The following is a 12,693-nucleotide window of genomic DNA, read 5'->3' as shown; positions in this document are numbered from 1 at the left end:
AATGTTCAGTTTGAGTTTTTTTTTTTGTTATGCAGGTTTATTTATGTGTTACATATTATTTGTAATTCCTTTCTTTTGAATTATTCTTTAATTTTAAATTAATTAAAGTCTTTCACTAAATTTAATCATCAAATTATCATATTTTTTATTTCACATTTGCTACTGTTTCTACTGCATCTTTGCTATTGATCTTTCCAATTGCTATTGCAATTGCTATTTCCAATTGCTATTGCAATTTCCAATTGCTAATGATCTTTCCAATTGCCTTTGATTTGAAGTTGTTCTGATTCCATTCTTTTTAGTATAAATAATAGATTTACATTTTTTTATAGTACAAACAAGTTTTTATAAAAGCCTAATTAATGGATGTAGAGTTTATTATAAATTTTTTTCCATTTTGTGAAAAAACACAAAATATGGTTTTATTATGATTAGATTTATTACCTTATTTGTTTTAGCTAACGTTATTATTATTTTTTTTAAACTAAATTCAGATATGTAATACTGGATGAAGCCGACCGTATGATGGACATGGGTTTTCAAGAATCAATGGAGGAAATACTGTCATATGCTTACACTGAAGGTAAACTTCCCCAATTATCAGCTTTAATCAATTTAACCAATTGTTACCTAATTTTTTGTGCTTAACAGCTACATCAACAGATTTATTTTCAAAAGTTATTCAATTATTTAAAAGTATTCAATTAAGCAAACATAAATGATAAGAAAAACATAGAAACCAAAATTAATCAATAAAAAAAAGTGGATCCCAATCAATATCTTCAACAGTGTGATATTTCTTAAAACAAGGAACAACTTATAATCCAACACCACTATACAAAATTAATGGAATTATTTTTGTGGTTTTTTGGTTTTTTATAGCATAATGCATATTTTCTTTAAATCAATATCTTTTTGTGAAGTAGCTGGTTTCATACTTAGGTAATTGTTAGACTCTGTATGTTAAAAAGAGTTTTCTTTGAAGGTTGAAAATTCACCACATTCAATAGAAGATTGAAAAATTAATCTTGTATTTTAATGCACTCTCTTAGCTTTAGTCAAAAATAAAGAGCATATAGTTTTCCTAAAGTTTAGTTATTTTGGGCGTCAACCTTTTTTATTTATAAAAAGTTTTATTTTTTAAATGTTAAGTGTTTGTTTTATTATTTATTTACTTTTTTTTTTTAATTCAGGAATAAAAGTTGAAAAAAATTTCTACATAAATATATTATTCTTAAATTAGACATTAGTTAAAACATTAAAAATACATTTTAATAAGTTTATAAATATTATACAAACATGATTAAAGTAAAAAATCCTAGATTATTGATTTTTATATCATAATACAGTATGTGTATGCTTTTTGTTGCACCACATTTTATACATATATATTTATAAATAATTATTATTTAGATAATAAACCACAAACATTACTATTTTCGGCTACAGTTCCAACGTGGCTACAGAAAAATTCAGAGAAATATTTAACAAAAAATCTTAAGAAATTTGATTTAATTGGTCGTGATAAAAACAAAGGGGCTACTACTGTCGAAGTAAGTTTATTTTTTCTATGTATACAAATGTATGCATATATTAAGTAGTAAGTTATATATTGTTTTGTATAAGTTTATGAATATATGAAGCCTTATTTTCCAAACGCGTTAACTCTATTTAAAAGGATTTTGAAAAAATTAAAAAAAAAAGTTTTTATTATCTATATTTGAATCATAGTAAAAGATTTTATGAATTTTAATTCAGTATTTTAAAACATTAATTTTATTAACTATTATTTGTTTTATTAAATTCTATGCTTAACTTGTTTTGATTAATTACTTTTTGTAACAAAAAATAAGAAAAATAATTATTTTAAAAGCTTATTGTTTTTCATCTTCACTTTCAATTTCACCAAACAAAGACATCTCATCTCATCAAAGACATCACCAAACAAAGACATCTCATCTCATCAAAGACATCACCAAACAAAGACATCTCATCTCAAAAACATCTCAAAATTGTATGCTTTGTGATTCTCATCAATTCCCATATTTGTAATCAATATCTTGATATAACACAGCTGAACACTTTTAAAGGGAAAACCTTTTCACCTCTTTGAATAAAACTATAATTAGTATATGAACTGAAATTCATTAACACATCGTATTATTTGTTTAGTGTAATTAACATTCGCTTAACTCTAAAAAAATTTGGTTTGTTTTGCGTTCAAAATTTTTAAGGCAAAAACTTTCCAATCCATCCCAGTTTCATCAAATTATTTAAATAATTTATTAAAATGTCTATAAATTTTAAAAACCTCCTGTTACCATGTTATTGTGATGGAAAATGTCTCAGAGATTTGATTGGCCTAATGGAGTTATTGCTCTTCAATCCAAAAGTTAATTTGGATTTAATGCATTATATAAATTATTATTATGCAATTTTTTGTAAGATTAAAGCATTTTTGAGCCATAATAACATTTCCATTGAATTTCTAGCCTCAAAGTTCATAAGAATTACTGTTTATCTTAGTTTTCAAAATTTTGTGACTTTCCAAATGCAGTTTGGAAAAAATTTCTTCAAATATGCATCATTTTTGTAGCAAGAAAATAAGTTATGCTGGAGTTAGAAATCTTGCATGTCTAATATGATGCTTAAAGGAAAATTAAGTTAGTAACATGCAAAAACCTAAAAATCTGAATATTAAGGAAATGTTCAACATAAAAATTTGTAATGATAGAGAATATGGCATTATATGAAAATATAAATGTATATTTATACAGGGTATATATTTTAAAGAAAATCGCCCAGTGCATCATTTTGCACTCATAGAACCCAAAATGTTATCAACAAGCCTATTTATGCACGGTCATCATTAAGAGCAATTGTTAGCATTGCAAATTGGTGTTTTTCACGCTAGTAAAAAATTTTAATTTGTTATACAGCCTTCTTTTGTCAATAAATATTTTAAAATTATTATCTACTGAACAATTCATTTTAGAAAATGTTCTTTTAGACTTACTGTTTGAGTCTAATTGTGTTTTTTTAAAAAAATATATAATTTTTAGGGGTTGTCTATAAATTATGTCATGCAATTTTCAATCGTTTTTGAACCCTCCCTCCCCCCTCTATAAACTCCCTCACAACATCTAAACTCTTTAGTAACAACTCCCATTCTAATTTCAACAAAATGATATAAGTTAATATTAAAAAAAAAGGTTTTTTAATTGAACTATAATTAGGCAACCGTGCAAAAGAACATATTAAGGCTTTTGATTACAGAAATGCTCAAGACATTCTTGTAAGTATTGTATTCAATCTAATAGACTGCTCTATATCAAATCAGGTTGACTGGCTTTTTATTGTTTTGTCATTTGTCTTGCAACACAAATAATAATTTTAAATAAATTTAATTAAATTTTTAACAATAATGTTTAAATAAATTTTTAGCAATAAATATATATTTGTTAATTAGTTGATTGCTTAAATGAAGATTTGTTTGAAGGTTGAAAAGTTAAAAATATATTTATTTATTAAGTACGAAATTATTTTAGTATAAATCTTTTTTCTTTTCTTTTTCTTTTGTCTCTTTTTTTTAAATTTAAAACTATTTTGTTATTATATTTATAGCATAAAGCAATAAAATGCACATACTGGGATAGACCATCTACAATTAAGGACATTATACAGGTTTGCCTTTTTATTAAAAAAAAAAGTTTTATTTTGTTTTGAACCAGTAATCAATTTTATCAATTATTTTGAATATTTTTGTTTAACACAGTTTGTGTGTTTAACAAAATGTATAAATAATAATAAACAAGTAAAAGTTTACTAATCCCTGTTCATACTATGAAAAAGCACTTTATTTTAAAGTGTATTAAATTGTTATTGTAAGATGCTGTATAAAGCAACAATAAAACACTACTGCGAGGTTGTTTTGTCAATATGAAAAGCTTGTGTTAACATAAAATAAACTTAGCCATGTTGTTTTATTGCTGTTTAATAAAGTTTATAACATAAAAAACATAAAACACCTTTAAAGTAAAATGTATTTTGTTGTCAGTATGAACAAGGTATAAGTTAAGTAAAACAAGTTTAAAAAATTTGTTTTATGGTCATCAAAAATTTATGTAGTTTGCATGGTATTTTAGGTCTTTCAAAAATATTTTATGTGACGACTTTGTAATGGTGATATCCACTTTTCTATGTAGACTCGGACTGAGTGATAATATTGATAAAATTTAATTTAAAATGATAAAAAGTTTTCTATTGTTTTAATATGATTTATTTAATATCTTGATTTAGTTTTGTTTTTTTATTTGATGAAAGATTTTTATGCATAAGGAATGAAAAAATAGATAAAAAATTATTTGAAAAAAATTGAAATATAAATAAACTGAATTAAAATAAAAGTGCAAAATAATATTTTGTTGAACAAAAACAACAGTCCTAATTTTTTTTAAATAATTTTTTTTTTATGGTTTTCAAAATAATGTTTTGAAATCTTTAATAAAAATGTTGCTGGGTTTTTTTTTTATTTTTCTCTTGTTGACTTTTGCTGTTGATATTGCTGTTGCCATTGTAAAGATGCACCTCTTGTTACAGAGCTCTTATTTTACCAAACGTGTGGTAGTTTTTAAAACTATCATCATTTGTCTCTTCCTCACTAATTTTGATATAACAAAATACTATAAAGTTACAACTTTGTAATTATAAATATTATAATTCTCCACTCAAGCCTATCAGTTAGGGCACCAGAGGGTGCACATTTATGCCTGATTAAATAGTGGATTAGGTGTCTAACTACAGGATTGTGTCAGGCAATAGAGATAAAAATGTAAAATAATCTGATATTGACACAAATATTAAAACTTAATGTTTTAATAGTAGTAAACTTGTCTATTTATTTGCAATCTCTTCTTCCTGCAATCTCAACCACCACATGTTGAAGCCTAAAACAATGCATTAAATAAGAACATCAGCATTTTTTTTTTAAACCCTAATACTAAGGGGAATATGAATCGCCATTAAGTTATCCTTTCAACAAAATATAAAAAGCTTATTTTTTCAGAAAAAACTTATTTGATTCTTAATATATTCTAATTATATTCTTATATTTAATCACTTTAGTTTGAATTATTTCTTCCAATGCCATATCCAATTATATCCAATTAATACTCTTATACTCGAGTTTTTTTATAGTTATTTGTTTCTAGAAAAGAAAAAAAAGTTTTTAGAAAAAAAGAACAAGTTTTTAAGAGGGGTAAAAATTTTAGTTAAACCTGTGGACTAAATTTAAGAAAAATGGAAGCAAGTTTCCATTTATGTTATTTAAACAGTTTTGTAAATAACTTTAGCTTTTTTTTGTCAGAAATGTATCTTCAAAAATTGCTGTCATAAAATGTTATAGTTGTTGCAGCTGGTTCTGGCTTCTTCTAATGCATGTTACAATTTTTAGTTATCTCAATTAAATTACAAAAGCTTTTGTAAATTTATTTGTTAATTCTGTTACTATAGCAGCATGAAAATTAAAAATACTGAAACTGATTTTGTATAACAAAATATAATATAATAAAATATAATAAGTAAATTACAAAATATAATAAAGTATAATAAAATATAAGTTTTAATAATAAAAGTAAATTTTATCTAATTTAAATTATCCAATTTTATCTAATTTAAATGTTCAATAATTCGTAAAATAACTTTTTTTGTTTTATCAACTTTAGTGTTTTTCAATTTGAAAAATTTTGACAATCAGTTAACTGTTTTAAAAAATTTTGTTTCTGAATAAATATTACAATATAAATTACTATTATTATTACTATGTCATGATTTCTTTTTAACTGAATTAATATTCAACTGTTGCAATTGATATGTATTATATAATTGTTACATTTTCTACTCTTTCCTTATCAGTTTAAACAAGATAAATTTTTTTAGTCTAATTTTTTCAACTAGCAATATAGTGGAAAGTTTGGAAAAACAATAATTTTTACATCAACAAAGCAGGAAGCGAATGAACTGGCATTGAACTCTGTAATAAATATGGTGTGTTTTTAGATTTAAATATTTTTAGTAAAAATTATAGAATCAATGACTAGTATATAATGATTAAGAAACAAATTTTTCTAATTTTAATGATTTTAATTTGATTTTAATGATTTTAAGGATTCTCAAGTTTTGCATGGAGATATTCAACAAAAACAGAGAGAACTTACTCTTCAGGTTTTTTTTTTATTTTCATGTTTATATTTATATTCAATTTTTCCTTTTTATGGATGTAAGTTTCTTCACAATATTTACTAAACTGCATAGGTTACCCAGAAATAATTTACACCATGTTGGCAAATGATACTGCATACGAGAACCTTACAACCCCACCATAAAAATGATATGAAGTGTTAATGACATGATAGACTATTATCTAATGAGGTGTTTGACAAAAAGATAGCCAGTTGTATGCGTCCAAGTACCCCATGTTGCCCCTCTGTTTTCTTCTAAAAACTCATTTAAATATCAAACAGTTGTTTTTTAATTTAAATACTAGAAAGTTAGTAAGTTTCCATTCCTTACTTCTGCAACCACAAGTGCATATCACTTTTTATATAAAGGACGGGGGATGGAGGGGATCAATTTCTAATTTTAACTGAATATTTCCTGAGGCTGTGTAAGCTATGATGTCATTACTACTTTTTATTTATTTGGTACCAATCTTCTCCCAATCCTATAACTCTGAAGAATGAACCTTAAGAAATAAGTGCTAGGGACATGATAAGGATTAAACTTAATATTTCTTGCTTAAGAAACAAGCACTCTACTACTATACTACTATCCTATCTCACAAGTAAAGAATTAAAAACCATAATACCACTTTTTAGTTATTTTTTTAAAACTACTAGTGAACTTTTGATCTTTATTAGTGTAAATTTTTAAATTAATTTTATCAACAAAATTTTCCAAATTATGAGTGATAATTTTCTTAATTCTACTGAAATACAATCTAGTTCATTATAAAATAGTAACTTTGTCAAAGTTTCAATAGTTGACAATAGGGTACTGCTTCGGTTCTAAAAATAGATTTAATAAACTTTTCGCAAAGCTATCTGGGATCGAAATGCGAACAAACAATACATAATGCAAAAAGAAACTTAAAACCAATTCAGAAGAAAATGTGTATAAAAGTGGAATAAAACAATTTTATTAGGATATACATAAAATCATTTCATTTTAGGATAATTATAATCAGCTAAATAAAAATTTAATAAAATTTGATTTGTAAAAAAATGTAGTGACTAATATTAGAACTAAAATATATAACAAATCAAATAGTCTAATTAATTACAAGTATAAAAACTAAGTTATAATAATAATCTTTAACTTATCGTGATATTGTAGAAAGTAATGAGAAAGTTGAGTTAAAAAGTAATAATGTAAGGTTAAATTTCAATTAAAATATTAGCACTTATCTGATGTATCTAAGAAATTATAATAGATAACTTTAAAAGGAAAAAAGAAACTGATATGTAACTTAACAAATAGTGGTATTTTTATTTTGATAGTGAATATTGTAAGATTTATACTTAGTCTTAGTAAAAAATAGTTAACAGAAATTAAGACCACCTGGCACTATATAGTGTCAAGTAATACCACAACTTAGTGACATCTCTTGACTGGCATGGATAACAATCTTGCTTTACGCACTGCTGCAGTGTGTAAAGCAAGATTGTTGTTCTTTTAAAACATTAAAAAAAAAAAACAGAATATAAACATAAACTTTGAGCATGTTATATTTTATAAACTATTAACATTTACTTTATCACACATGAAAACATACTTATCACAAACTATTAATTAACAACATTTGAAAATAAATTTGTGTACTTTTTTTTTTACCACAAATCGCTATATTGGGTTGCAGGCAAAAATAATTTTACCAGATCTTTTTATTACTTTAACTTTTTAATTTTTTTAATTTTTTTTTTCATTATTTTCAAGACTTCCTAAGTAGAAAACTAAATGCACCCTGGTCTAACGTTATGATTGTTACCAAGGATGCTTACATCTTTATGTGAGGCATCATATTGCATGATTCTCAGTTTGCTTTGGTTATTTCTATGAAAGCAAGACACTGCTCTTCAATTTAAACATATGCATCAGCAGCATAGTGTTAAAAAGTTTTCTCTTACTGAAGGACCATAATTGTAAAAGATACTTTAACATGATTTTTAACCAATGTTCAGCAATGTGCACCAATTATGCCAAGTTAGCTGATATACTCAATATAGCTTATAAATGACCTTTTGGGTAAATAACTTCCCTGGAAGAAGGTGGAACACTATCTTCTCCAACTTATACAACTGCAACTTCACTAACTATAGTTTGCAAATAAAACATTAAATTATGTAAGCAAAGTTGATCGCAATGTCATTGTTTTCTAAAATTAATTGCTGCAAGTGGGACAGAGATATACAGTTGATAATGTTGGGGAAATATCTTCATCTGGCCTAAGATTACCCTCACAATGGAAAATATAAACAGGCATTATAAATTCTAATTTATTTAAATAAATTGATATTAGAGTTATGATATAAATAAATCCTTCCTTCCTGTAAATCTTGTAAAGTTTGCAGAAATAGTGAAAATAAGCAAAGCAACCTTCCCATTATGGCAACATAAAAAATGTGTTTCATCAAATCCGCCTAACCATGATATTCTAATTTGGGTATCAATTAATTTCTTCTTGCCAAGCAGCAGTTCTTGCATTTTGACGACAATTAATTTCAGCTTACCTAGTTCTAATCATTTTTCTAAGTATTTCTTCTAATAATTTATTTAAAATATATATTTCTTTTAATAACTTATTTAAGCCTAATATCCATTCAACTATTATAAATAAACATATTAACAGTAGTATTACTACTGTGGTAACAAATAAGCGCAAAAGAATCTTAAGAATCTTTTCTATAAAAATTATTAACTATTATTTAGAGTAAACATAAGAATAAAATAAACAACTTTGATAAATTGCCATTATTTAAAGAAAAGAAAAATTGTAAAAACATCTAAAAAGAGATAAAGAATAATGTTCAAGTAATTATCAACAAAAACCTGCAATCCTAATAACAAAGATATTTGGTAATTAAACAAAAGCACAATGTTAAATTCTTATCTATAAAACAATTTTATTTAATTATTTAAAACTATTTAAAAAGAGAAAAGATCAAAAATCAAAATGCCTTATGTAAAGCAATATATCAATAAAAAAACAAAAAAAAATCAAATACAATTTCTTTAGAACATATATGATATATAAACCTCTACAATTTAACTCATTAGTTTAACCATTGGTTACGACGTTTAGTCATTGGTTTACGACGTCAAAAAACAAAAATTAAAATAATTTTATTATTCAAAATAAGGATTTTTAAAATAAAAACCTATAACAATTTGATTTAAGATTTATTGAAATCCATACCTTTTTATAAGTTTATATATACTAAGTAAAAAAAAATACAAACTGATTATGAAATGAACTTAAATTTATTTAATATATAAAACAACATTTATTAGTATCAATTATTTTTAGTATAACAAAGAATGCAGACTACAATGCACGACATAGTTAACAAAAATGAAGTTGTGTCAGTCAGTATATATTTATCTAGAGAAATGAAAAAGATGAAACCATTTTAGAACAGAATTTATATTTTCTAATAAATACATATTTAGATACCTTAAAATTAAGCATAAGACAACATTCTTTTGACAACTTTCAGCAGAATATCTTTTACTTTGTCTATTCTTTATTATTTTTCCTAAGAGAAAATATACATATAGATAAAGAAAATAGAAAATATACTGAAATAATAGGCAAATTTATTTATAAACTTGCATGTCCACAAAAAACAGTCTTATTTAACTTTTCATGTTAAATATATAAATAAAATTATATTCATTAATCCTTCTACAAACAATAATCTTAATCTATAAATAATAAATTGAATTGAACTTACTAAAAAGGTCAGCTCCTTCTAGCTGCTCTTAAAAATAAAAATAAAACTTGCTTAAAATGTTCTGAAAAGACTTGAGACAAAACTGAAACACTAAAAAAGAAACATAATACTAAAAAAACAATTTTACCAGTCATTTTAGTTCTAACTTCTGAAAAAAGAAAACAGGCTATAAAAATTAGAAAAATAAAACAACCAGCAACAAACAAACAATTATTTAAACTTTTATTTTAGTTTTTAAATAATGAACATCAATTCTTTATGAAACTAAAAATTTATCAGCTCTAATTTCCTTGCAAACCTTGCTTGAAAGACCACATGGTATGTAGATCTGCATATAGAAAAGCCTAGAAACTACTTCAAAATGATGTAAGACGACTACTACTATTAACTATTAAATTAGCTTATTGATATTAAGATTATTAAGAATTGAAGGTCAACTCAATCGTTATATAAACTTAGTAATTAAACCTTTTCACTTTACAATTTTTTGCATATTTTTTCTGATAACACAATTGCTAAAATAAACTAATAACCTTGCATAATTATAAAATAGTCAATTTTGCAAAAAAATAATTATTTGTAATAATCAAACAGTTCTTTTAATTAGTTCTGAAAGTGTCTTACTTTTAATAGAGTTTTCGAAATGGAAAATTTAACTGTCTCATTGCTACAGATGTTGCTGCTCGTGGCCTTGATATACCTGAAGTTGACTTAGTTATCCAAACAGAACCTCCAAAAGTATTTTCTGTTATTTTTTTATTGTAGGAACATAATTAACATATTTAGAATTTTGTGTTTACTTTTTTTTCTTTATTTTTTTAGGATGTTGACTCTTACATCCATAGAGCTGGAAGAACTGGACGCGCTGGTCGTAAAGGTGTTTGCATTATATTTTATAAACCTGGTCAAGAATATGGAGTTGCTGCTGTTGAACACAAAGCTGTATGTTTTAAATTTTAACTTCTTTCAGCCAAGTATTTGAAATATAGTTGTAATAAAATTATTTATTATTAATAAATATTTATTATATTTATAAACAACTAATTTACTAATATAATGGGAAAAAACCTGCAAAAGTCTATTACTGTATATTTTATATTTATACTTTATATTTATTTTATATTTATACTGTATATTTTATATTTATACTGTATATTTTATATTTATACTGTATATTGTCTATTACTGTATATTTTATATCTTATGTTACTGTTAGTTGCATTAAAATATAAAATGGAGAAAAAAAAAATTTTTCAAACAGAATTATTTGAGAAAATAGTTTTTAAGCTTTTTTTTTTTAGTACTTTTTAGTGAAAAGTTACCGCTTTTTATCTCTAAATTAAATGGTTAAAAACAAGAAATCCACCATGAAATTTTAAGTTCTTGCTGAGAGATTGAGTAAATTCAAATGGTTTTTAACTGAGGATGGTAATGATGCAAAATAATAGTATTTGTTCATGCTTATGTCAAATAAGAATGCTTTGCAAAAAAGTTCGATGCTTGATAATTAATTTAAATTTAGTATATTAAGGTTTATATGGTCAGGGAAAATCAGGGGCAGAAATTTTTTTTTAACTGGGTAAGGAAATCCAATTAGTGGTCAGATAAAAAAATATCTAATTTTCCTCAGTGAGTCATTGAAAAAAAAATCTCAATTTCTTCAACACTGGGATTGTAATAATTTGTAAATGTTTCTTGGATTTTGAATATTTTTGTTAGTACAGTTTAAATTTGATTATATCCCTTTAAGAATATTGTATTTTTCTCACATTTTTCTTCTGGTTTGACAATATACTATCTAATATTTGTTAAAATTTTATAAAAATAAAGATTTTGTATCTTTTTTAACTGTGTATTTTAAATAATTGTAGAATTTATTTCTAAATAATTTTAAATCTTTACTAATAGTAGACTTTAACAGTAGACTATAATAGCTCTTGAATCTTTTATAATAATAGACTCTAATAATATGCTATAATAATAACTCATGAATCTTCACTAATAAAAGACTAATAATAGACTATAATATCTTTTGAATCTTAACTCTTATCTCTTCATAGTTGGTTCTTTTTTTTTAACAATTTATCTCAATTTAGTTTGAAAATTTTTTTTTGATTGAACTAAAAATGGCCTGCAACAATTGTTTAAAAAATCTGTAAAAATATTTTCAAATAAATAAGTTATAAATCTTCTTTTTTATACAAATGTAGACTTGATCGGTATTGTCTAAAAAGTTTTATTTGTGCTATTTGCTTTGTACAAAAAATGTACAAATGGGAACAAGGGGGATGTTAAAAATAGCAAGTATGTAGGTGGTTTGACTTTCTTTAAACTTAATTTCTTTATTTTTAACAAAAGCATTGAATTCAAAAATCAATATTATGTCATGTAACGAAAATATGTCAAATTAAGGTACTTTGTTTTTAATGTTTGGAAAAATTTATGCATAAGGGAAAAGGGAGATGATTTTGTAATAAATAATGCGCATGTACACAGAGGAAGGAGGTGTTTAATTCATACAAGTGCATACAAGGGCAAGAGGACTCCTAAAACACTGTGTGCATACTTTATAATTGTTTAAAACAAGCAGCCAATCATGAATATGATCTAGATTATGATTGCCTTGGACTCATAGTGACTGATGAAATTTAATTTAAATAAAATTCTTTTTTTGGCAAATTGC

At 24.4% G+C, this 12,693-nt stretch overlaps 1 protein-coding gene across 1 annotated transcript in view; it reads left to right on the top strand.

The window, feature by feature from the left end:
- The window catches only part of LOC100212430 (nucleolar RNA helicase 2), a 60,265-nt gene that overhangs the window by 33,836 nt on the left and 13,736 nt on the right, over positions 1 to 12,693 (top strand). The window contains exons 8-14 of the mRNA XM_065795563.1: positions 495 to 583; positions 1,414 to 1,553; positions 3,625 to 3,684; positions 5,956 to 6,045; positions 6,166 to 6,222; positions 10,644 to 10,748; positions 10,833 to 10,952. Of these exons, the coding sequence (XP_065651635.1) occupies positions 495 to 583; positions 1,414 to 1,553; positions 3,625 to 3,684; positions 5,956 to 6,045; positions 6,166 to 6,222; positions 10,644 to 10,748; positions 10,833 to 10,952 (661 nt within the window). The remainder of the gene's footprint in view (positions 1 to 494; positions 584 to 1,413; positions 1,554 to 3,624; positions 3,685 to 5,955; positions 6,046 to 6,165; positions 6,223 to 10,643; positions 10,749 to 10,832; positions 10,953 to 12,693) is intronic.

The sequence above is a fragment of the Hydra vulgaris genome, chromosome 04, assembly GCF_038396675.1.
Source record: "Hydra vulgaris chromosome 04, alternate assembly HydraT2T_AEP".
NCBI classification, from domain to species: Eukaryota; Metazoa; Cnidaria; class Hydrozoa; order Anthoathecata; family Hydridae; genus Hydra; species Hydra vulgaris.
The sequence above is the reverse complement of the archived record's forward strand: the minus strand, read 5'-3'. Positions and strand labels throughout refer to the sequence as shown.